General features: G+C 42.1%; 1 protein-coding gene across 17 annotated transcripts; it reads right to left on the bottom strand.

Annotated features, from left to right (window-relative positions):
* Positions 1 to 206: 206 nt before the first annotated feature.
* On the bottom strand, positions 207 to 25645 carry pcm1 (pericentriolar material 1). Of its 17 annotated transcripts, none has more exons than XM_077523259.1 (40): positions 25526 to 25645; positions 24309 to 24420; positions 23605 to 23841; positions 22817 to 23152; positions 21757 to 21927; positions 21402 to 21521; positions 21138 to 21327; positions 20863 to 20972; positions 20320 to 20584; positions 20093 to 20243; positions 19394 to 19615; positions 19088 to 19251; positions 18779 to 19011; positions 18041 to 18189; positions 17839 to 17968; positions 17592 to 17765; positions 17329 to 17504; positions 16777 to 16950; positions 16368 to 16641; positions 16151 to 16296; positions 15992 to 16071; positions 15181 to 15370; positions 14795 to 15099; positions 14028 to 14183; positions 13829 to 13885; positions 13490 to 13662; positions 12736 to 12867; positions 12063 to 12207; positions 11347 to 11505; positions 11161 to 11258; positions 9910 to 10044; positions 9385 to 9585; positions 9233 to 9283; positions 9049 to 9154; positions 8422 to 8582; positions 8283 to 8337; positions 7621 to 7844; positions 889 to 984; positions 690 to 813; positions 207 to 542 (listed from the first exon to the last, which is right to left on the bottom strand). In XM_077523259.1, exons 2-40 carry the CDS (start codon positions 24402 to 24404, stop codon positions 529 to 531), a joined length of 6180 nt encoding a protein of 2059 aa, XP_077379385.1. In that variant the 5' UTR covers positions 24405 to 24420; positions 25526 to 25645; the 3' UTR covers positions 207 to 528. The 17 variants fall into 17 exon arrangements, with proteins under 17 accessions (XP_077379385.1, XP_077379382.1, XP_077379390.1 ...); XM_077523256.1 differs by lacking the exon at positions 25526 to 25645 and adding an exon at positions 25195 to 25405; XM_077523264.1 differs by lacking the exon at positions 25526 to 25645 and adding an exon at positions 25195 to 25405 and having other exon boundaries at positions 7621 to 7841.
* Positions 25646 to 25939: the final 294 nt, after the last annotated feature.

Genomic DNA, 25939 nt, shown 5'->3' with positions numbered 1-25939 from the left:
AAAATTGACTTGACACGGTTTTAAAATGAAAGGTTTTGCTTAATATTTCATTTTTTGCTTCTTGTAAAAAATAAAGCTTATTTTCTTGCAAAATTGAGTCAAGAGAAAAAAAAAAGCCGTTCACTGTGTCACAAAAATAAATAAATACCGGTCGATTAGAATTGATGCATCTGAAAGCGAAAACCCAACTCCACACAAAGCACAAGTTAAAACACCCAACATTTTATTTAAAACAAACCAGTCTTCAACATGGACGTGAACATGTAAAGTCCGTTTGCAGAACGCAATTAAACAATTAGGAATTTGTGAGTTACAGAAAACATTTCAAATTTAAAGTCCTAACTAATGACTGAAAAATTGTCAGCAGTGTTGACATTTAAACCCCGCCCCTTACCCAACATACTCTGGAAGGAAAACAAAAACTAACTTATGTGTGTGCAATACAGCTTATAGGACTACAGAATTAAAGTATTTTTGAAAAAAGAAAAAAAAGAAAAAGCTCAATGGAAGGCGGGGTCACTTCAAGACTTATTCAGACGTTTCTGAAACGCACACAAAAAAAACGTAATTTTATTGTGTGAGAGTTTTGAGAAAACATTTAGTTTCACAAGAAAAAAAAAAAAATCTAATAATATGAGAAAAGGTCGTATTTGAAGGCGAGGGAGGAGGAAAGAATTTGAAAATCCAACCTGGTTCCTTGAGGCGGTTGTCGTCCCCAACAAGGTCCGTCGGCGTTTGCGCGTGGCCGCTGAGGATTTCCACGCGCAGGTCGTTGGTCTGCTGCTCGTCCACGATCCTCTTCTGGAGCTCCTCCTGCGGTGGGCGGGTCCAGACATCCGTTCAAAACGCTTCATGTGTCACATGACGTCACACGTTCGCTGCTTGTACCTGGCTGGTGACGGGGATATGCAGCGGAAGGTGGTCCACTCGGAAAAAGTCGTCCTCGTCCGACGTCCTCTGGCTGCTGTTGCCCGAGACCGCTTCCTAAAATCCAATTAGGCGATTGTTAATTATGCTTTCGTCATGTGTGTGCATGAAAATGTCCTCATTTCGGCCGACAAGAAGTCGACTTGGATTTTTTTTTTTTCTATCTCAGCCTGGTAAGCCTATTGTGCTATGCTTAAAAAAAAAAAAAAAAAAAAAAGTCAAGATTATTTCTTGACCTAAAATATTAGGACAAAGATGACAATTATTTAAAAAAATCTATATATTTTTCAAGAGTAGTCAGAATTTTTCAGGAAACCATACTAACTTTTCATAAAGTTGTACTTTTGCAATAATTGAGTCTTTTTTTTTTTTTTAAGCGATTGGAAAGGTCATTTTTTTAAGTGAATAATGTAGCATTCCACCAATAATTGAGTCAAAAAAAAAATAAGGTCCGGTGACGCCATGTTCCAAGCAGCTGCTTGAAGATCGCGCTCCGTCCATACTCGATATATTTCCTAACTAAAACCACAGTACTCGACGATTTTTTTCCCCTTTCTCTTTTTTTTCGAGATGGCAACATCCCTAAGAGGCAAAGGATCGCAAAAACAGGATCAAAATAAAGATAAAGGCGACAACTTGAGACAGCTAACTTTGAAACAGGCCTCGGGCGGTCCCGCAGTTACAGAAGATAGCGTGCATAACTCCGAGTCTAAAATACTGGCTGAGCTCGAGAAGTTGAGGAAGGACAACCAAGAGGGCCATATGCAAACTCAACTCTCCCTGACAAGGCTGGAAACATCTTTTAAGGGACTGAGAGAAGATGTGACAAAATTGGAGAACAGAGTCGCGGAGGCGGAGGGCCGCATTGGTGCTAACGAGGACACCGCTAAACGACATGAGCAGGCCCTCCGCCATTTGCTACACAGAGAGATGGAATTGACGGCGCGTTGCGAGGATATGCAGAATAGACTGCGGCGAAACAACATGAGGATCTATCGCGTGCCAGAAGGGAGCGAGGGAAGAGACGTTAAGCTCTTCGTACAGGAGTTGCTTAAATCCGCAATTCAACTTTCCCCGGAGCTCGACATAGCCATTGAGAGGGCACACAGAGCTCTCTCCGGCAAGCCCAAAGATCCCAAAGCTGCCCCGCGCTCTCTGATTGTTAGATTCTTGGATTACTCTGTCAAGGAAACCATACTCCGGAAAGCATGGGAGCAGAGGTCAGTAATGTACAACGGAATTCAGATTTACTTGGATCACGATTTTTCACCCGAGTTACAGAAGAGGAGAATGCTCGCGCGTGACGTCGTAAAGCAACTAAAAGTCAAGAATATCAGGGCGAAATGTGTTTTCCCTGCACAGTTGAAAATGTTCCTTGATGATGGTGAAAAAACCTACCCGACGTTATCGGATGCGCTCCCGGTGCTTAAGGAGATGGGCGTACAGGTGCGAGTGGATGAGAGGGAGCGGATGGAAAATGAGCTGTTCCGGGAAGGTTGGAGCACCGCAGGAGCAAGACAGACACCGAGGAGAGGCCGCACAACTTTTTCCTACGCAGGGATTAAATCATTCTTCGACACAAAGGAGTAATTTTCCCCTCTCCTTTACATCTTTTTACCCCCCGCCCTCCACCTGTTTTTTTTATTTATTATTATTATTATTTTTTTTTCTCTCTCTCTCTCTCTCTCTCTCTCTCTCTCTCTCTCTCTCTCTCTCTCTCTCTCTCTCTCTCTCTATCCTTTCTCTTCTCCAACACTAACAACCCCCCCCCCCCCCCCCCCCTCGTCGAGTTTATTTGGAAATTTATGACAATCTAAGTTAGGATGATAGATATACTGTTTAACATTGGACGGGACGTGATGGAAAGCTAGTGGAGTACCAGCTATCCACGGCACAAGTCGCAAAGGAGGACAGCGACCAACTTTTCCTTTCTCTTTTTGTTCCACGGAGGATCTTCTGTCACCAACCTCCGCCCGGAAACATCAGGGACTGGGTTATTTGGGTCCTTGGACTCCGAATGAGCCAGTGTGGTATGTGGAAGCCTACGTTGTTTTGTAATTTTTTGTTTGTTATTGTTTCAAGTGTATATGTTCCTTTTGTCCTGAGTGTTGAATTGGGCCATCGTTCTACCAGTTGTACTTTTTCTTTTTTTGGTGATCAATGGGTAAATCAACATAAAGTTAAAATAAGGCAAAAAGATGAATAATCATATTGTTGTTACGTATAATGTTAAGGGCTTAGGTAATCCTATCAAGAGAAAAAAGGTACTAAACCAACTAAAAAGGCTTAACTGTGCAATTGCAATGCTCCAGGAAACACACCTTTCTGATAAAGAGCATGAGAAGTTGAGGAGGGAATGGGTAGATCAACAATATTGCTCCTCATACCAACAGGGAAAGAAAAGGGGAGTTGCAATTCTCTTCAGCAAGGCTATTTATTTCTGTCATGAAAGGAGCTTCAGTGACAAAGAAGGGAGATACTTGATGGTAATCGGCAGAATAGGGGGCATTATAATTACTTTGCTTAATTTATACGCCCCTAATGAGGATAACCCAGATTTCTTTAAGAAGATTGCATTATTGATAGCTGATAAAGCGAAGGGAATTGTCTTAATAGGGGGAGATTTCAATTGTGTTTTGAGAGCATATATTGATAAACTCCCTGCTGACCTGGGTCAAAAATCCAAGAAATCGAGGGCTCTAGCAACAATGATGGAGGAATTAGGCTTGGTGGATGTTTGGCGCCGCTTACATCCAAAAGACAAGGATTTTACTTTTTTTTCACATGTACACTGTACCCATTCGCGGTTAGACATGTTCTTGATTTCAGCAGTGGACTCCTTTAGAGCTATTCAATGTAATATTGACGCAATTACTATATCAGACCACGCCCCAGTGAGTCTGAACCTAAAGTTGAACCCAAAAAGGAATTTTAAATATTGGCGCGCCAATGTATCTATTCTAAATAAAAACGAAATTAAACAAGAATTGCAAAGAGGCCTAATGGAGTATATTCAAGTAAACAATAATGATGAGGTATTCCCGACAATATTATGGGAGGCAACCAAGTGTGTTTTGAGAGGTAACATTATTGCAATCTGCTCTAGATTAAAGAGAGAAAGACTTGCTGAAATAACGCAGTTAGAAGACGAAATCCGTAAATTAGAGCGAGATTATCAGATAATGCAAAAAGATGACACACTTACCATGTTAAAGGAGAATAGACAGAAATTAAATGACCTATTAACCTATAAAGCTGAAGGGCAGCTTCGATTTTTGAACCAAAAATATTACGAATTTAGCAACAGGGCCAGTCGGCTCTTGGCATTTCAGCTGCGTAAAGCACAATCGAGCAGAACAGTACATAAGATCAGATGCCCAAATTCTGGCGATATGATGCTTCAGCCCGACGACATTGCAAATGCATTTGCTGCTTATTACCAGGATTTGTATAAGGCGGAAAGTTACCCAGATAAGAAAGAAAAAACAAGGAATTTCTTTAATTCGATTGAAATTGATAAACTGACTGAGGAGGAGGCGGAGCAGATAACAGGCCCGATTACACAAGAGGAGATCAAAAAAAGTATTTTGAAACTTAAAAGTAACAAAACCCCTGGAGTGGATGGCATCCCAGGAGAAATATATAAAGCTTTTGAAAAGGAATTGACACCACTTTTACATAAGGTGTATAATTATGTACTATCGGCAGGTGAAGCTCCTCAGTCATGGTCTGAAGCGATTATTTGTGTTATTCATAAAGAAGGAAAGGATCCAACCCTTTGTACATCTTATCGCCCTATCAGTCTCCTATGTGTCGATATGAAAATACTTACCTCCATCATTGCTGATAGAATTCAGTGTCATATCCAGAAATTGGTAAAAGCTGATCAAACAGGTTTTATAACAGGCAGACATGGAGCAGATAATGTTAGAAGGGCCCTAAATCTTCAATTAGTAGCACAGGAAAGGAATACCCCATCATTGTTTTTAAGTCTGGATGCTGAGAAGGCATTCGATCGGGTTGATTGGGACTTTCTGCTACAGACATTACAATATATGGGTTTCAATGATACGTTTATTACATGGGTCCAAATGTTTTATAAAAATCCCAGGTCACGCGTGAGAGTTAACGGACACTGCTCTGAATTTTTTCCACTAGGACGTGGGACTAGACAGGGTGAAGTCCTCTCGCCGTTATTATTTGCTCTTAGCATCGAGCCCCTTGCTGAGTTAATCCGATCAAATCCACTCATACAGGGAATAAGAGATAAAAAAGATGCCTGTCATAAATTGTGCCTTTTTGCTGATGATATTTTGCTATTTTTGGAGAACCCCCTCACTTCCGTGCCAGCCTTGCTTAATAGTCTGGATCAGTACAGTATGGTATCAGGTTATAAAATTAACACAAATAAATCAGAAGCATTGATGCTTGTGGGTAACTGGCCACCACAATTAGACAGCCTTGTTTTTTTTAGGCAATCAAAACAGGGATTTAAATATCTGGGTGTAAATCTTACTCCCAAGACAACACAGTTGTTTTCATCGAATTATGACAAACTTTTCAAGGAAATTAAAAATGACTTGAGTAAATGGGATATACTTCCACTGTCCCTTCTGGGTAGGATTGAATGCATCAGAATGAATGTTCTTCCAAGGTTACTCTTTTTGTTTCAAAACCTCCCGATTTTTATACCCCAGTCTGCATTTAGATTATTAGACAAATTAATATCAAGATTTATCTGGCAGAACAGGAGACCAAGAATCCGTCTTAAAATCTTGATGCTGGGTAAAGAGTACGGTGGGCTGGGACTTCCCAACATCAAACTGTATTATTGGGCTGCCCAAATAAAAGCAATGGCGGCCTGGATCATACGGAATCCGGAGTCACACTGGGTTTCATTGGAGGAGCATTCATTACCAGGTATTTCCCTTTCAACTCTTCCCTTTCTCAATCTGCAGTGCCAGAAACGAATTGTAATCAAGAATGTATGGGTTAAACATACATTGAATGTCTGGAAACAGGTACAGAAACAAATAAAGGGGGTGGTAGCTCTTTCGCGGGCCATGCCCATAAGGGGGAATATTGAGTTTTTACCATCAATAATGGACAGTGGCTTTGATGGATGGGCTGAAAATAACCTCAGAACTTTGAGTCAATTATTTGAGGGAAACATGATTAAAAGCTTTGCACAATTATGTAGCAAATTTAATCTAATGTCAAGGGATCATTATCGGTATCTACAAATTAGGAATTATTTAATGACACATCAGGATTGGGTATATGTTAGAAGGGAACCAACTCATATAGAAAAGCATTTCAGTCAATTGATAGAGAATGGAAGTGTAATGAAAAAACAAGTGTCTTTCATGTATAAGAAATTACTGATGGATATGTCAGATAACACTCAACACATAAAACAACAGTGGGAATTCGAATTGAATGTGACCTTGGATGATGATACTTGGGAAGATGTCTGTTCTGGTTGTCATAAGGGTGTAGGGAGTCAAATGTGGAAGGAATTTGACTGGAAAGCTAAAATAAGATTCTTTAGAACTCCATTAAAGTGCTCCGTGTATAAGCGTGGGGTTAGTGACAAATGTTGGAGGAATTGTGGTCTTGTGGGGGATCAGACTCACATTTTTTGGGACTGTCCCATCATACAAGGTTTCTGGACTGGAGTAAGGGAAAAATTGGAAAATATTCTTAAAGTGACACTCCCCCTGGACCCTTTGATTTATTTGTTGGATATATTCTTGGATAATTTGTCTCATGACCAGAAGTATTTGCTTCATCTCCTCCTAATGACTGCAAGAAAGATGATAACCATCAACTGGCTGAAACCTGAACCACCCACAGTCGCACAATGGTTAAAAAAAATCAAACAGTTGTACTCAATGGAACAATTGACAGCACAACTTCAGATGAGGGTTCCTATTTTTGAAAGAAGATGGGGACCAATCCTGGACACTGTTAGATAGGGTATTGATACCCTGGGTATGTGGAGGAAATTTTTGTTGTTGTTTGTCATATTATTTGTATTTCCATGATACCAATTGTATGTAAAGGCCCTATCTCAGGACAATTACTGTTATTGTTATGTTGTTGTCGGTTTTGACAATAAAAGTTCAAAAAAAAAAAAAAAAAAAAAATAAGAAAAAAAATATTAAGTGTTCATTTTTTGAAAAACTATTTTAGAATTAGATAATTAATAAAAATCTATAATACAAAACTAGTCATAAGGAGAAAAAAAAAAAAATATATATATATATATATATATATATATATAATTTATTTATTTATTTGTTTACAAGAAATTTATTTATTCCTAATAAGGAAATCTCACTTAAAAATGAATGAGGGGGGGGAAAAAAAGTTGACAACTGTCCCAATATTTATGGAGCTGAGTGTATTGTTGTGGTTCCGGTGACGTTGTTGGGCAATAGCTGATGTTGCGTGTTCATAATTTATATACTTGACATTTATGCACAGATCTTGGTGGGGGGGGGGGGGGGAAATCATAAGTTACTCACCGGTTACTGAGCGTTTGAGGTTTTTTTCTTTTCACTGAGTGCTTATCTTCACTGACTACTTTTACTTGAGTGGTATTACTCTAGAACAACAGTATACTCTTCAGCACAATTTTTTTTGCCTCCGCATGATGTCAACGTTTCCATCCCGTTTGTTTGTACTTACGTCGACATTGATCATGACGGGGGAGTCGGTGTCGGGGGTGCTGGTGGCGTTTGAGTCTTTCGGGAACGTCGGCGCTTCGGAGCTTCTGCCGCTTTCTTCGGGGGCGGCGGCGACGGCGCCAGCCGGGCCCTCCTCTTCATGGACCTCTTCGTCAGAGTCGCGACTCACCGCCTCGGTGTGCTCGTCTTCAGCCAACGCGACAACTGACATCTTGCTGCTCTCTGCTGTTTGGTGGGAGAGAAATGAAAAGGAGCACAATATTAAACACGTGGAAAAACAGAAAAATATAGTACAGGCAGGGTTTCTACAGCTATCAGCAGGTCTAATTTAATGCTTTTTCATGGAACTGGTAACTTTTTCATACTCTTGTTAAGACAAAAGTGGACAGATATGGTGACCAAAAACAAATATGGTGTCATCTTTTCAATCCCTTATAATTTTCAAGAAAGTAATTCATGTTATTTAACTAATTTGCTCCCAAAAACATATAAAAACATGGTTTTTTTTATGCTAGTGCATATAGAAGGCTTTAATGGAGCTTCTGCCTGAAAGGTCACTTAAAACAATGCTAGTCTTTACAAAAAACAGCCAGCAGGTGGTAGCAGAGTATAAGAGATCAGCCAGGGCCAAAAATATAACTAAGTTCAAGAATGTGCACCCACCGTCGTCGTTGGCTGGTTTCAGGTCAGTTTCTTTGGTTTCACAAGTCGATTGGCCCTGCAGAAGGACGCAAGCACAGGTCACACACAGACAAAACGTGATGTTCAAGTGGTAGACGACATGAGCCAGAATGTTCCGTACGGTCAGATCTTGCTCCGGCAGGCCTTCCACCGTGGCCTGCAAGGACGTCTGCACGTCCACGGGCCCGGCCTCAAACTCTTCGGGCTCCTGCTCGTCGTCGTCGTTCTCATCCTCGCCGCTGCCGTAGTTGTTTAGGGCCTGGGTCTCCGCTTTGGAAAGCCCTCCGGGAACGATGACAATTCACAAAGTCAAGAGAAAACGTCACAAACTCAACAGCTTGGAGGATTTGGATTACTCAGTTTTTATTTGGGCAGTGACAATGGCCAAGGAATTTTGTAATTTTAGGGAAATAACACATGATAAAGTTCACAAATTTTTGACCAAGCTGAAGTGTTGAAAATGTCGTGCTCTCTTTGACGATGCAATGTTAACGACTCATTTTTGTTTTCCTGAAAACTGATGGTTTTGGAGATTTTTCAAATGCAAAAAAATGGGCTTTGGCTCAATACAATTTAGTAAACGGATCTAAAACGCATTTAAATAACCTTAGGAAAAAATGTTTTATTGTACATTTAGAACAGATATAAAATTTGCAATTAATCCTGAGTTAACTATAATTACGATACAAAAAAAAATAAAAAATCACCTGCCACACCAAATAAAAGTCTTCTGCAATTTTCCACTTACTGATGGATAGCGGCATTGCCTGCCCACCAGCCTCTTCCTCATCTTCTTCATCATCATCATGGCTTTTCTGATCAGAAGGAACTTCCTGCTCGGTGTCATCTTTATCCTGTGACGGAGAAAGTTTCAAGTGACACTCAGCTGGGTGGTTAAGTGACATCCGGTGTCACGATCAAAAGCACGGGACCTTGTCTTCGTCGGGAGAGGCTGACGCATTAACTTGGAGCGCTGGGCTTTCCTAATTGGAAGGACAAAACATCAGTCAACAACAAACCTTTAACGCAAATAGATTTTTTATTTTTTTTTGTATATTTAAAAAAAACAATGCTAATACATCACCTTCAAGGCATGACTGGTGTCAGGAGGATGCTCAGCCTTCGTGGTCATCTGCCTGGCTTCCGGGGCGGCGGCGATGCCGTTGTCCAAGTCTTGCATGAGTCGGAAAAAGGCCAGTTCGTTGAAGAGGATGTCCGAGACCTCCACCAGCAAGTCCTCACCGCAGTCCTTCAGGGTTTGGCCCAGGAAACGACTGAGGGAATCCTAGGAAGGGAAAGGCTTTTTATAAAGGGACATTAGAAACTTTTTTTTTTTTTTTTTTTCGTAGCATATAGTTCCTGCCCACTCACAAGCGAATGAAATTCAACAACCAATCAAATCATTCTAGCTTTTTTTTTTTTTTTTTTTTTTGCAAACGTGCATTCTTTACTTCAGTCCCAACTTTACATGATGGTGAAAAGGTGGATAGATTTTGTAGTTTTACATCTTTTTTCCCTTTCCCTGGTTTGCCACAGCAACGAATGTCTGAAAAACTGTTTTGAAATTGTGAGGAAATAATCCCAAATCCTGGTAGAGGAAGTGTCATACCTGCAGAATTCCTCCGAGCTGCCGATGGAAGAAGCGCACAAACTCCTTGCTCTCGTCGTTCTGCTGCGTGAGCGCCAGCACTTTGCGGCGCAAAGACGTCAGCACCTGTGGCGTGCACACCTCGTGCATGTTCTCCTATGCGAGGAGCCAAAAGCGATAAAACATTATTCATGTGCTCGGTTTTAGGTCGACTACGTTGAGGATATTTCCGCAGCAGTTCCAACATTTGATTATTTTTGGTCATCTATACATTTACATTTTTGCACATATAATGTTTACATTTGCATTTTGCTTGTTGTATAGTGCATTAAAACTATAGATTGTTTAGCTAACGTTATGCGTAATTTTGATTAATTAATTTATAATGTTGATTAAAATAAATCATGATTAGTAGGGGTGTGAATTGCCTAGTACCTGACGATTCGATTCGTATCACGATTCACAGGTCACGATTCGATTCGATACCGATTAATCCCGATACGAATTTATAAGTAGATTGTTGCGATTTTTTTTCCATTCAAATTTAGAAAATACTAATCAGTAAGCTTGTAGAGTGTAAGATTTATATGAAAATGTATTATTTATTTATCTGAAATTTCAGTCTTATAGAGGTTGTAATCTGTTTCATGTTTGAACAGCATTAAAATAAAATATTAAGGCTTAATGTTCCGTTCATATAACATTCTTCCATGCTCAAGGTGTGAATCCTAACCCGAATTTTGTTGAATATTTTTCCATTAAAAATGGAAGCTTAAAAATCGATTCACACACACACACACACACACACAAAAAAAAAAAAAAAAAAAAAAAAAGGCAATGATAAGACGTTGAATCGGTAAGACTACCGAATGAACAATTCTGAGCTCTTAAAAAATAAATAAATAAATATCGATTTTTTTTTTTTATCGATTCGAGAATCGCGCGATGTAGTATCGCGATATATCGCCGAATCGATTTTTTTTAACACCCCTAATGATTAGCATTTTGACCATAATGTAGCATTTTTTTTATTTATTTTTTTTAAAGACCATAGTTGAAGGAGCCTTCCAATTAAGATACTTTCCTACTAATAATATACATCCTTCCAAAAGAAGGAACTGTACATAGCATTATGACATCCTCATCCTTCAAATGTCGCCTCTTGTGATATGTAAAGAATGAAGCAAGACACTACAGTCCATCGTTCAATCGACAGACTGAAACTGTACCAATTTGAACAAGTGCAGGTTTTACATATTCCGGTCACGCTACCTTGAGGAAGGGAATGACCTCCGTCATGATATCCTTAATTTGCCGATTGAGCTGCAGGGTGTCGATCTGAGGAGCGTGCACGTCACCAGAGGTGCCTCCTGCTCACAAACAAGAGCGTAATGTAATAATCTTAAAAAGGCAATTCTAATGGAGGGCGGAGGTGATGTTGTCGGAGGCCTGGCATACCCTCCATGGCTTCTGGAGGCGGAGCAGCAGCAGCACCAGCACAAGGTTCAACATTGGCGGGGTCCGAGTTCCCGGTGGTGCTCGTGTCCACTTTCTGCTTCATATGCTCGTACTGGCGCATCCTGACCAAAGCTTTGTCCAAGTGGATCACTGTGTTGCCTATGCATTCAACAATACTGACGCTTTGTTTACTTTAACAAATATACAGGACAGCGTTCACACTCTATAGCGCTGTTTACCTAAAGTTTAGCAGCATTTTTTTGTACACTACACATGTAAGTTGAGTTAATTTGCCATTAAAACTGTGGGGTTCTCAAACTGTGGTACTTTGTACTACTACCACTTGATGGACATGGACTCCCTCTGGTGATACACGAAAGAATCAGTGCCTAATTTACAGTTCAGTTGTATTGATTTTTTCTTTACAATAAATTTCCAATTAATCTTTCAGAACTTTAGAATTGTATTTGTGTATGTGCAATACATTTTTAATTGAATCTTTTTTTTTTTTTTACAGTATTGATGTTCAAACTGCATAATGTTACAGTCTTACAATCAGATAGAGACTTCCCAGTCACAAGTTTGGAAACACTTTCTAGTGCTATTGAATGGAGAACTGTTTCGAAAGTTTTGACTGGCAGGGATTAGTGTAGATTTGTTTGCTCAAGAATTGTTTTAATATGTACATTTCTTGAAAGCGTGTGGGAGGTTAAAACCTTTTTTTGCGGGTGGGTCTGGAGCCCGTCCTCTAAACATACCCAGATCATCCTTGGAAAATGGATCCAGGTTGGTAGATGACAAAGTGCTGTCATTACCCACGGACTCGATGTCATCTCTCTTCAAGTTCTTCTCCACCACTTCCTAAAAACACAGCATACCCCAGAAATATACTCGGCAATCCTGAAAGCAGACTCTCTCATTAAGCGCGAAACGAACGATCCTCCCGAGAAATTCCAGAGGACCGGAAGAAGCAGGCAAGCGAGACTCGGAAATGCCGACTTGTCTTCAAACAGAAATCAAGACGTTTCATCTATCGCTGTCTAACAAAGGAATTATTTAGACACAGTTGGCAGGGCTCCCAATTAGCCGGAACGCTACCAGACTAAAGAAACGCAGGCGACATGGACGGACAATTGGGGGTCACTGCTTACAAGCCTTTCTTGCTGTCAAGTCAAGGTGAATGAAGACGAGGGGAGACAAGATGGAAAGGATGAAAGGAGAGCAAGTAAAAAAAAAAAAAAGATGAAAGATGTAGAAGGAGTGGGCGGATGAAGATGAGAAATGAACTGAAAGCTAAGATAGGATCTCCTGCAAAGACGTTCACGGATACAAAAAAAAAAAAAGTGGACAGAAAACAGCATGATGGGAATGCGCCAGCACGTCTTTTACCGCGTCGCTCATCGTCGAGCTCTCGCTGGGCGTCAGCTCAGACTGGGAGCCCCCAGCCCAAGACACGGCGCCAATGGGGGGCATCTCTCGGGAGGTGCTCTTCTCCGCCAGCTGCCTGCTCACCACCAAGTCCTGCGGGAGCGCAACAACACAGGGACGACTAGTGCTGTCATCATCAGATTCATGTTAATTTTGAATAAAAGTGTATTACAAAAGTATTTTTGCCTCTCATTACTGTTTATTATCCAGTGAATGGTGTTTATTTCATAGTTCTGATTTATATAGTGGTTAAAAAAAAAAGGGGGTTCTTCATGTCACACTGTTACATGGTTCATGTTTACAAATGTCTTATTTTGATAAAACACGGAAGATAATCAGCAATTACATGTTGATATGCTAAAATCAGAGGATATGGACAATTCTGAATTTAAAAAAAATGACTCAAAATGATTCCTCAATTAAAATAGTTTAATTAATTTGATAATGGATTACTCGATTCATTTTGACAGCTCTAGGGCCTGAGAGACCTCATCACATTCAAGAAATGATTTGAGTGCTTCGACTTAACAACAGTGGTTAACTTGTTTGAACTGAAACACGCGCTGTTTGTGTATTAAATTGAGACCATATACGGTGAATGAATGTGTGTGAGATGAAATTTAGTGTGAATGAGTGCATAATATTTTATAGTGGGATTTAAAAAAAAAAAAAAAAACATTTTGAAATTGGAACTGAGGTTCTGTCGTATATTAACCTGCAGGGAGTAGAGCGCCCTCTGCCTCAGGTAGTCCGTGTTGAGCAACTGCAGCTCGTGGAAGAGCTCGATGAGAAAGTGAGGCCGTGACTCGTTCTGGGAAATCAGCGTTGCCACCTCGGAGTAGATGGTCTCCCTGAGCGCCTCGAACAAGGAGAAGTCGCTGCTGGCGTCTGTGATTTTTGGGGGCATTCGACACATTTGTCTCCATATTCCAGTCGATAAAAGCAGTGACAACAGTGCAGGTCACAGAGGCGAGGACGTGCGCGTGCGTGGGATGTTTTTAGGTGAGGAAAGAAGAAAAAAAAAAAAAGCCAACAACTTGCGTGCTGAATTTACCTGCTGCTTCTGTGCATGCAATTCTGTTAGAGAGGAAGGGTGTTCTCCAAGCATAGGCTGTCAGTAGGATAAATTAACAGTCAGCTCAAAATGAAAGGTGGCTGTGCCAAATGTGCAACACAAGCTGTTAGAGTTGTGATGAAAGACTAAAATCAGCAAGCAAAAGGTAGAGTAGTCTACGAGAAAGTTTTAGGCATACCGGAGGAGATGTCATTTTGTTTGTTGCCAAGCTTGGTTTTACTGTCGAGTTTCTCTTGCGTGAGTTTGTCCAACAGATGCTGATCCTTGTGACGAGACGACGCTGCCCTCTCTTGGTTAAAGTCTGCCGTGCTGCTCAGGCTGTCGCTTTCCAGACCTGATGAGTGATAGGAAGTACTGCACTGTACTTGAGTAGGTTTTTCAGCTATCTGTATTTTGAGTATTTCTTTTTCTGATGGTAAGTGTGTGGGCTCATGTAGCTTGTAGGATTTAAAAAAATAAAAAAATAAATTGAAATACACTTCGAAGATAAGGTGTTTCTGTTTTTTTTCTTCTTCTTCTTCAATGTATCTTATTAATCTAGCATTTTTTTCTCAGGTAACATTAGCAAACCTATGGGTGCACATTTTGATAGCCTTAGCTAGCTCTTGCTTTAAAAAAAGAAGAAAAAAAGATATGTAATGTGATATTTTTACTGTTGAAAATGAACTATGAAAATCTAGTTTTAAAAAAGGAGGGAAACATTTTGTGCGCAGAAATGTTATTTGCTATTGTGCCAAGTTATCAAAACGGCGGTATCATTCACAATTCATCTTTTCCTGAGGGTTCTTTCTTTTACAACACTTGTGATGTTATAAATTTAAAAGTCATTTATGTTCAACTTTAGAGGGACTTCAAGTTCAGAAACTGGACCTTTAACCACCTCCGGCATTATGCGGATGCAAAAAAAAACAAAACATCTTGTGCAACTGGATTATGCTGGTGTACCTTCGTTATTCTTGTTGGGCCCTTTGCCCCGCTTGCGTCGGCTCTTGCTGCGGGAGGCCAGGTTGGCCTGTGCGGAGGCCTTGCGCCCCGTTTTAAAGGTCTTTGTGACTGTGGTGGGATCGACACGGTCGGCCAAGCTGCTAAAACTCGCCTCAGACGCCTGCTCGCACTCGGCTCGAGGGCTGCGACGTCGCTGTGGCGAGGGGAACGAGGAAGGGGAGAAGGAGGGGGTGCGCCCCCCCGTTGGAGGCGGATGAAGCAGGACAGTGTTGTTTGGGAAGGTGTTGTTGGACCAGCCCGTGGGTCTAAAGGGGAAGGGGGGGTGTCATGTGAGATAACCAAGTGCACAGGAATGAACTGCAATATGCCCACAAGGAGAGACCTACCGTCTGTCGGTAGTGACATTTAGAGGTGAGCGCTGGAGTGGGGGAGGGAAATTCATGTACTCCGTTTTGATGGAGGCGTTGGCGTCCAAGTGCTGCTGCTTCTGCTGGTCCAGACTTGGATGATTAGCACTTGCTGCACCCTGAGGGACGTTGCTCGTGGCAGCAGGGAACGGAGGAAACAGGCTAAATCCTGCAGTGTCGCCAGAAGTAAAGATAAAATCACTTAATTAATAGTTAACTCATTCACTCCCAGCCATTTTCACAGAAGCAGTCCCCTTCACTCCCAACTGTTTTACTGGATTTTGACTGATTTTGCAAGGCCACAGAATATTGCGTTCTATTGCTATAAAAACATGGAAACTACCAAAATAAAGATTGAAGTCTCTTATTTCATATTTCTACTTCCGTTTTGCAGCAATGAGCATTAAAATATAGCTAAGTTTCATAATTATTCATAAATCTATTTAGAATTGTGAGTACCGGTAATTGAGCTTTTTTTTTTTCTACATGTCCCTGGTTGATCTCCTTTGCCACCTGCTGGCCGGTTTTGTAATAACTACCATGAATACTAGTACTGTGCATGAATTGGTGACTCAGGCTGAGATGCGAATTGTGCGTTAAAACGCTCAGGCCAGGCCCTAATGAGGACAAGTGACATGGATGGCCAGAACGTTAAAGACGCTGTTGATAATGTCATACACCAGCCTGCGTAAAGTGACAAGTGGTTACCGACTGCCCAACAAGTCAACAGGAACAAGCCATGAGTGTTATTCTAGTAGAAATGGATGAAAAGGGTCTTGTGTGTACTAACCTGCAGATGAAGGGGATGAGTGGTGGTGTTTTTGCTGTTGTGGCTCCTGCTGCTGTAGTTCATTCAGCACCTGTTTCAATCTAGAACACCACGACAGGCAATATGTATAAAAACTCCATCTTGATTAAAAAAATGAATCCAATTTGAATGCTTTTTAACCTTTGCACATTCGTTTGCTGCCAAGCCAGTTGTGTGTAACATTGGTTGAGCTGATGCATGATCAGGTGGATCTGCTGTGACGTCAGATTGTTGGGCAACGCGCTGAACGAGCCCGTCATCAAGCTTTGCAGCATGTATGACAGCATCTTGGAAAGAAAGGTAAAATCAGATTAATTTTCCCCTAGTTCTAGCATTCATGTATAATCCGACTGGCAACCTGTTGGTCCTGCAGCAGCGTCTGACACATGCTGGTGCTGAAGTCCAACTGTCTCTGCAACTGGCTGAGCTGCTCCTGCCAGTGGGTGGAGCCCTCGGCCACTGAAAGCTCCGAGGCCCAGCACAGGTTCTCCTGACGTCTCGTGGCTGCAGGCTGACTTGCGGACTGGTTTGAATTTCTGGGTGGTGGTGGTGGTGGCTGTTGCTGCTTGGTTTTAGGTTTAACATGAGTTGAGTCATGCCCGGTGGAAAAGGCTGCTGGAGGCTTCGGGTTACTGACGACATGAAGACAAGAGCACATAATGTATAAATTGAACTAAAATATATAAGGACAAGAAAATATGCTGTGAATATGAAAGCCTTTCAACCAAAAATAACAAAATACAAATCAGGATCGACTCCATACTGACCATTCTTGTTTCTTCTTGGTGTAGCTGGGCTGATTCATGGTGGGGAAGATGTGGTCATCGTCCGCAGAGCTGCTCTCTGAGGTTTCCTCCTCTTCCATGCTGTGCTCGCAGCGATAGTCGCCATCCTCGTCCTCATCCAGGTTGCAGGGAGTGGAGCCCCAAGTGGCCATTGTTCTGATAACATCCAATATGAATCAATCCCTTCATAGGCAAATCGCGTTCAAAGAGACCATTCTTTAAACAATTTGGCTTGGGGCTGGCCAATGGTCTTAAAAAAAATGTAAACGATGTTTTTTTTTGTTTTTTTTCCCCTTCTTTTACTTACTAAGATTTGCTTTATTTTGTTTAATACTAATTCATGAGATTAGGTTTTTTCTTGCAAATTTTATTTTCCTGAGCAACTTGCATCAACATCCACTGTTTTTTTTTTAACAGATTAGAAAATAAGTGCTTGTTCTTTGAAACAATTTTGCCTTTAGTGAAAAAAAATGTATGGATTTTTTTGTTGTTATTATTATAATAAAATAACCCAGCCCTAGTGTGAATTAATACCTTTCATCCCGACTACGAGTAAGTTGGGAGGGACACGCTTGCACGTCAGTCCCGCAGGGGATGCCGGGGAGTCCGCAGCGCCTCTGATGTTCCGCCATCAGAGACTCCAGGTGCTTGCGCCGCTGCCGGAGCTCCTCCCGGACGACCTGGTGGCGACGAATCTCCGACCAGAGCTGCTGGCGACACAATAACAAGAGCAACTCAGGTTGAAAAATATGCATCTTTTCACTTGGAGTGGGCTCTTTGTATGTGTGTGTTGCCACCTCATTGTCAGGGACTGACGTGGCAGCAGCTTCGGGAGTAGTGGGATTGAGCACGGCCGGGCTGCCTTTGGTGGCCGGCAATGAGGAGGAAGGCTGCGTGGCACCCGGCGTCGAAGTCGCAGCCGGAACCTTCCAAACTAAACCCTGCTCGCTCACTTGGCTGGACAGTGACGACTGGAGGAGAAATAAACAGATGAAGTATTTGGAAAATTCCATTTAAGGAAATGTGATCATGTGTATTTCCGACCTGCAGGTCAGGACACGTCAACTGGAGATCCTGAATCTTGCCCTGGATTTCACCGAGCATCTGACGCTCCTCGTGGAGCTGCTTGAGGGCCTGCTTCTGCTGACGAAGCTTTGCTTTGTAGATCTTCTCCCTGTTGTTAAGTCGCATCAACAGAGTCAAGTAAGAATTAAACCTGAGGTGTGTTGGGACGAAAAACGCATACCTGGCCTTGGTGTACAGGGCAGCATCTGATCCATGGGGATCCTGTTGTGGTCCAGCAGCCTGTGGTCCACCCACACTAACTCTAGTGTTATTCTGCTGTTGGTGCAAAGTTTCCTCTTCATTGGCCGTCGTGGTGTCTGTGTCATCGCTCTGGACACACAGACAAAGACTGTTAAATATTATTTCTTAAAAAATAAAAATAAAATGCATGCTTATTGTGAGTTTCCTGGACATTTGCGTTTGACAAGGTGTCTGCTGTCACGTGCCACATCACTAAATGACGTCTAACTCACCTGTTTGTTATCAAGCGCTGACTCAATGACAAAATGTCTTTTTCATTTACATGTGGCATGTTTTACCCTCAGAAACGAATTAATCTCAAGTCGAACATAATAAATTGATGTTAAGCGTGCTATAATTTTATGTTTTGTGACAGAAGAATGTCAGAGACTTATACTTAACACCTGGGAACTTTTTATCAATGAAAAAAATTGCCATGTTGCGCTGTATTTCATTTTAGAGATGGGCGAATACTGATACCAGGCCTTGTATTAAGGTATCATAACGGCGACCTGAGAAGGATGGACCACCCTCCTGTTTTACGATCAGGAATTAAAAATTAAAAGCATAAAAAAATTTCAGTAATTTCATGTCATTATAAAGAAAACAAAAAAAAAATTATTAAGTGTCATTGAACATCCCTATTCAATGTTTGCCATTTTCTGGTTGTTGTTCCCACCTGGACCATGGCAACAAGCTCCTGTAACTGACGCAGCTTCTGCTTGGCTTTCTGCTGCTGAACCTCCTGGGGAAAGCCTGCGTAGCTTGCCAGGCTACTTGCTGACCTTGAACCTGACGCCTCGTCATCAGGACAGCAAGGGTGGGCGACGGCTCCACCGCTTCCACCGTCATTATTGCGACCGTCCTCATCCTTCGCCCAATTGTAGGCTGTGTCCCTGTTGTACTGGCACTCTACAAGGGTGGAGAAGCCAAAACGGGTCAAGAGCAGTCACTTGTTTATAAGGCGGCTCGAGTTGTGTGAGTGTACCAATGGCCGAGGGGATATTAAAGCTGCGAAGGTTGGCCTCTGACCGGTTGTTGATCTCAGTGTTTAGTCTACTGTCGCGATTGTTGGTGTTGGTGCTACATGAGACGCTGCAGCGGTTTGCCAGGCTGTTCAAGTCGCCCCAGTTTTCACTGCGCTGTGGGTTCCTTAGCACATAAACCGACAGGTTTGAAATTACACACCATTCTCTCATGTGAAATTTGAGTCAGAGTACAAAACGTCCCGTGAGACACCTCGAAACTACGGAACCTCTGTTCATAATTAGATTATCTGCAATTCAGGACACACCGGATGTTAGTTGGTGGCTGACGATTCTCTTGATCATAGTCAAACATGGTCTCCAGCATGGAGCCGTCCTCTGTTTCTTCCTCCTCTTCATCCTCCTCCTCCTCATCTTCGTCCTCCTTCACATTTTCATTAACCGCATCCACCATCATGTCAGACGTCTGCTGAAAGTACTGGACTAATTCCCGAAGCTCGTTAAGGCGCTTGTGGACCTCCTTCAGCTTTCTGTTGGTGTGCAAATTTTTTTTTTTTAAATGATAAATTAAAAAGTAAAATAGACTTAAATTGTATTGAGTGCATTTGATGACAAATATTTAAATTTATTGATGAATCATGACATTTGACAGATAGAACTACTTTTTGCATTTCATTTTACGGTGCATATCAGATAAACAAATCAACCAGTATTTTTGTTTTATAATCCTTGCATTATACAATACATGACTCCCCTGCTAGTTAACCCGTTAAAAGAATGCCTTGGTTCATCTGAACGTCTGTACACGTTGCACAACGAATGGCATGGTAAGAGTCGGTAGTTTTAAATTTGGCTTTTATGTCATTTTGGAAAATAACTACTGACTATAAAATAGGTGAAATAAAATAATTTCAATATTACATACTATGTATGACATCACATTTTGATTACATATTGGTCAATTGACTGTCTTTTGAGGGTTGTTTTTTTTTCATGAATATGGTTACCTGAGTTTGTCTGTGGAGTTGTCAGTGTCTGTGTGTTGTGGGAGCAAGGGATGAAAGGAAGCGGGAGCTACAGCTCCATTTGAGCAGGTAGCAGACGGACAATCTGAAGAGCCGCCCGTGCTCAAACTACGCTGTGTTGACAACGCACCGCCTGAAAGAAACCGCGTGTAGTGAGAGCACATGAAGTCACCTTAAGCCTGACATTATTATTTGAAACAAATCCTCACAGTAGTTGTTGTTGAGCGTCTGATCTCTGAGGGAGTGAAGTTCGTGTAGGATCTTGTCCATGGTTTCTTTCTTGTCTTGGAGCTCCTGAAGCTTGGTGAGCTTGGCGCTGGCAGGTGTCGCTCCGCCGTCGAGGCCGCTGTGGGGCCCGGAGGCCGAGTGCAGCACAGGCCTGTGCTGAGGCGGGTCGAATGCCTGGGACCAGCTCACTTCTCTGGAGAGGGAAAGGCTCTCTGCCTGACGACGGTTGTCCGGCACTGACTTGGTCTATGGTGGGACATTTTGAACGTGGTTAAAACACTCAACTCAACTTTATTTATAAAGCACTTTAAAAACAACGCTACATAACAAGTACTGTACATGGAGTAAAAATCAGTCATGAAATAAAGACAGGTAAAACTAACAGAAAATAAATTAATAAATGCCATAAGTGGGTAATTAAATAAAATTAAGAAGTGAATAAGTCAATAAAATATATACTAACACATAAGAACTTGTGGCAAATCATCATGTTCCCTGATTAACCGGTTTATGAGCTGCCATACCTGAGAGTCCCGCAGTTGGTTGTGGAAGCGCTGGATCAAATCATTGAGCTCGTCATTGAGCTCAGATGTAATGCTCAGCCCGGACACGCTGCCCGTGGTTTCCGTGACGACTGGAATACAGAATAAAAAGCAAATGTTCTACGATTCTAAACATTTTTAGGGGTGGTGTCAATTACTTGTTTTTTTTGCTAATCGTGGAATGATGGCGACTGAGCCATGTCAGGGTTTACGGTACAACTTTACTCATGCTTTCACTTTTCACTGGTCTGTCTCACCTGCCGCATCCTCAATGACTGCAAGCGCTTGCTCAGCACTTTGCTGCATGGCCAGTAGAGCCTCCTGGCGGCCCTGCAGGGCCCTGAGCTGATCCTGCTGCTCCAGCATCTTCTTCAGCAGCTCGTGCTGCTTGCGGAAGTTCTCCAGTTCTTCTTTCTGGTCTTGCATGGACGCATCAGGCCAGCCGCCCTGCAAGGAAACCGCAAGTATGTCCCGATGACTCCAACACTGAGCATTTGATAGTGACGTGCAGTAAGGCACACTTGTGTGTTCGATGCGTCTGAAGACCTCACATCAACATTCAACGAGGTGCTCTCAATCAAGGAACCGGAACCCACAGCGGAATCTTGCGTCCTAACGTCCTCCTCCTCGTTCTCCCGAGCCTGTCACATCACCCAAAGATGACAAATTAATAATGTAAGACTTGCCCAGTTTCACCACATATGTTACAATCAATCAATTATCCATACCGCTGGGCCACATGATATGATAGATATTACAATATCATCCAAATGTTTAGCGATTTTTTTTTTGTAACTCGATCTCTTATGTATCAGCCATAACACAACCTTATAGCAAAACAGAGAAAATAATTTAGAAGAGCAGGCAAAGACCCACCAGCATTTTCTGCAGGAACCGCAGGTAAGACTTCTCCTGCTCCCTGAGGTGCTCGATGAGATGAGAGAGGCGCTCCACGTTGGCCGGAACATCGTTCTTCTCCACCAGGTCGTCGCGCATGGAGCTGGCCTTGCCGATGTACTCGCGGATCTGCACCAGCTTGCTTACCAGCTGCAAAACAAATCGGGGTTGGCAACTTGGCAGTATTAAAAAGTAACTGGCACAAAGAGTGAGAAAGTAAGGGGCAGAAATTAGTGGTGGCCAGAGTGAGTAGCAGTCACGAGGACAGACACAGACTGCAGTGGGCACACACAGTGGCGGTATTTATAAACTGCCCTAAATACAGCCACACTGTTCTGCCTCACTTTCACCCTACTTTTTTCTCTCAGTAGTGTAGAACAAAGTGATGCTTAATGATATTCTCAAATACACATCACTAAGCTGCAACTAACATTATTTTTATTGATTAATCTGTCAATTATTTTGTTAATTAATTTGAATAAAGACATGTTCATTTCCATCGTAAAAGACAGGACTTGATTTTAATTTGACAGTGCAGAAAATGCACAAATTATGATTCAATTACTGTTTTGCTCCTTAATGTGTCCAAAATAGGGGAAAACAAATGTTGATTATTCTCTGCTTTCATGAGATTACAATTACATAAAGACAAGAATATTTTACCCCTGATGCTGAAATTCTGAGGATTGGGCAACTTTAAATTAAACAAGGTATCTAAACCATTAACTTATTATCATAAACAATTATCGATTAATTTAGCGATTTTTCTCCAGCCAGTTAATCAAAAACAAAGTAATGGTGGTTGGCCTGTCACTGTGACAGTCTTCACTCTCGCAAACAAAGCGAATGAGATCTATCAGCAGGTACCACAAATTCTGTAGCCACAGTAGTAGTTGGTCACAATTTATAGCTACTATTAAACGCTCATTATTCTAGTGCTGCAAGAAAGGCATTCATAGCAACTTGTGAAGAATTATTCCACAAGTCAAAGTGAGTCAAAGTGAAAATTTGTATGAAATTTTAGAACAATGAAACTTACCAGGCTGCTGACAACGCTGGCTTCTCCTTCCTCGCAGTCTGCGCGTGTCGCCGCCGCCCCTCTGTCAGCACTGCCCCGTGTTGGCCTCGTTGCCGTTTCCTTGGCGGTAGCTCCGGGGGTGAAGGCATCCCTCGCTGCTGGGCTCTGCTTTTTGGTTTGCTTGGTGGTGGCGGGAGTGGAAGGGGCAGAGGTGGCGGGCGGGTGCAGCAGCACCTCCTTGCTCTTGTTGGTGTTCACGTGCAGCGGGACAAAGTTGTAGGGTTTCTTGTTCGCCGCCGCCAGCTGTCGCTGGTTGTTGGCAGCCGTGACGCGGCCCTGGGAATCACTACCAATGCTCTGTGATGAAGAATTAAAGAGGTGAAAAAGTCCCTATAAAGTGGAATAATAGATTGGGTTATGTTTAAAAAGAGTTTCTGAAACAGACTGAAAATATATAGTGGAAAATTGCAGAGAAATAGCATGAAATCACTTCTTCTGATTTCTTGACTGGCGCACTTGGACATACAGCATGATTCGTTCCTCCCTTACTAAAACAGAATTTGAGCTGCCCAGTGTTCTAGTTGGGCGACTGGTTTCCAGTTACATTATGTCTCCGCCATTGAGCGCAAGTTAGCTTGTGTGTTGATTTTATGATTATAGTCCACAATAACTATTCCATTTTAAAGGGGATACACCAAGCATGTTTTTACATCCGTAAGCCTACATCCCCAACCCTCTATAATATTTCTGATTATGTCACATGCATTACTACTTGAATGTGAAACAAGGAGCTCTCAGCTCATTTTCACCTCGTCCAAATCAGAAAAGGGGATCCTCTGGTGGATCTTGTCCAGCTCCGCCTGGTCCGGGACTGAGCGCTGGCTGGTGTATTTGATGTGCACCGGCCTGCGGCGGCCGCTCCAGGGTGTAGAATTGGGCGAAATGTCGTTGGTCAGGCGGCCTTCCGCCACCAAAGCAGCTGACAATTTTTTCTTGTTTTTCTCCGACGAGCGGTTTCCCTTCTTCTGCTGCGCGCCACCCCAGTCCTGAACATTCACAACTCTTATGAGTGATCACCCATATTAACTTAGTCGGGGGGCATTGAGAGGGAGTGAGACTGCCTTTTTGAGCGTAATGTAAATCAAAACACTACAAAAAAAAAAACTGTGAATGGAGGGAGATGGGCCAATTAAATTTTAGGAGGGAACGATGACACTTTCAATCATCATGCATCTAATTATGATAACATTCAGTGGTGAATGTACACTTTGGACACCACAATATCCCGCTTCGCTGAGTTATTTACTGAAAGGCACACAGATCTGTACAACCATGCCTCTGATGTGCCAATCTAAGAGTGAATACAGTGTGAACATGATATGTAATACGTCTATAAATTGTCTCTCTAATAATGCTGGTCTCATGTAAATGAACAAATAATTGACATTTTACACACACACACACACACACCTAGTTTTATGGAACTTAGTTGTGTTTAGTTAGTGTCGTTTACCATGTTGTTGAGTCTGTCGTCCAGGCTGGCGTTGGTGACGCTCCAGTTGTGCAGCTCGTCCGCGCTGTCATCGAAAGGAGCGCCTCCGGTTGCCATGTTACCACCCTCTCAGCTGAAAACCCACAACAAAAACGCTCAAGGTTGACATTTTAAAAAGGAAAAAAAATCGCCTGGCGACTATTTTGTTTCTACCTAGGGCTCCAACTACCTTCCGTGTTTAACCGCCACCCCTCGACGCCGAGCTACATGACCCGACATGACCGATGCAGTTAGCGGGCGTTAAAGCTGCTCTGATAGCCATCACAAACGGACATGCGAGGAGAACGCACCTTACATGCAAAGCCACGTCAACATGAAGAGGCTACGAACGTTCAAAGCCCGAGAAAACTAATGTTGGGAATGCGGACATGTTATCTGGCGGGCGGGTGCTTTGAAGTGACTCCAAGCCCCGGGAATCACCATGGCAACCTCTGAACGTCCCCATCAACCCCTCGTGTTATGTAGCTTCTGAGCAGTGAGCATCGGTCTCGCTACTAAAAAAAAATAAAATAAAAAACAACCAAAAAAAACAAAAACAAAACAAAAACAGTATGTTTCAAACCAAGTACGAAACATTATAATACCGAGGTTAATGGCGTCACGTGTGTGTGTGTTAGGGGGAGCTGGCTAATGCTACCTGTTAGCGACCTGCCATTTGGTAACACGTCTGACGCTAACTAACCCCCTCATAGTCAAGCTAAAGCCAACCTTACCGTGTATATTAGTGTACGAACAAGCCAAAATAGCAAACAAGTTAGCGCTGCTTTCAAGTACTTTAACGTCTCAGTAAACCGAACGTCGTCTAATTTAGCAAGTGAACACTTCAGTGAACTGGAATAATAATCACCGTAGCGTTACACGTTGTGGTGGACCTTTAATTCGTCTTCTTCGTTGTATCCATGTGAGAAAATCCTATTCTGTTAATCACGCGGCTCCTTACTCTTCAGTGTGTATTTGGTGTTAATGTTGATGCAATATTTAGGATAAATGTGAAAGCTTCGTTGAACCACAATCAACCACCAGCAGGTGTCGGGAAATCAATGTGTCGTCACTAAACCGCGACAATGACCGAGCGACCAGTTTTAAAGATACAGTGCAATCGCGGCAAAACGAGAGGAAATAACGAACCAAACTATCACTTTGGTTATTTTTTCGTTGTTTTCAAGATTTCAACTCACATTGTTTCCAAGTTAACCAATCGCTGGTGTGCTCCAGTTGTAATAATCACCCCGGCCCAAGCAGGAGTAGTAGCCATTAAATCAACGTGACGTCACTACACTGCGACACATTGCATCTTGACACTAAAATGTAAAGTACAAAGTTTAGATTTGAGCTAATTTTTTTATTTTAAATTTTAAATATTTTACACATATATGCCAGTAGGCAGTCAGAAACCTACTTTCACATACGTTCATAATAACACTTTAACCTATATCATGTCGATAGTCACAAAAAAGCAAAGTAAAATTATAAGTATTTGTAAAACTTTCAATTTATGTGAATGCACCTGAAACCCCTGTTATTTTGGGGTTACAGTACTACTTTATATTGTACATTAGTATACTACATATATACTCTATTGCATGTTTTCA

The sequence above is a fragment of the Festucalex cinctus genome, chromosome 6 (genome assembly GCF_051991245.1).
Source record: "Festucalex cinctus isolate MCC-2025b chromosome 6, RoL_Fcin_1.0, whole genome shotgun sequence".
NCBI lineage: Eukaryota > Metazoa > Chordata > Actinopteri > Syngnathiformes > Syngnathidae > Festucalex > Festucalex cinctus.
The sequence above is the reverse complement of the archived record's forward strand: the minus strand, read 5'-3'. Positions and strand labels throughout refer to the sequence as shown.

Excerpts from the sequence above, each read along its gene's own strand:
- pcm1 (XM_077523259.1), bottom strand. The coding sequence starts at position 24,404 with ATGGCAACCGGAGGCGCTCCTTTCGATGACAGCGCGGACGAGCTGCAC. Across the intron at positions 19,252-19,393 it reads CAGCCACCAACTAACATCCG|GAACCCACAGCGCAGTGAAA; the intron begins GTGTGTCCTGAA and ends TTATGTGCTAAG. Across the intron at positions 17,505-17,591 it reads CGTCAGTCCCTGACAATGAG|CAGCTCTGGTCGGAGATTCG; the intron begins GTGGCAACACAC and ends TTGTGTCGCCAG.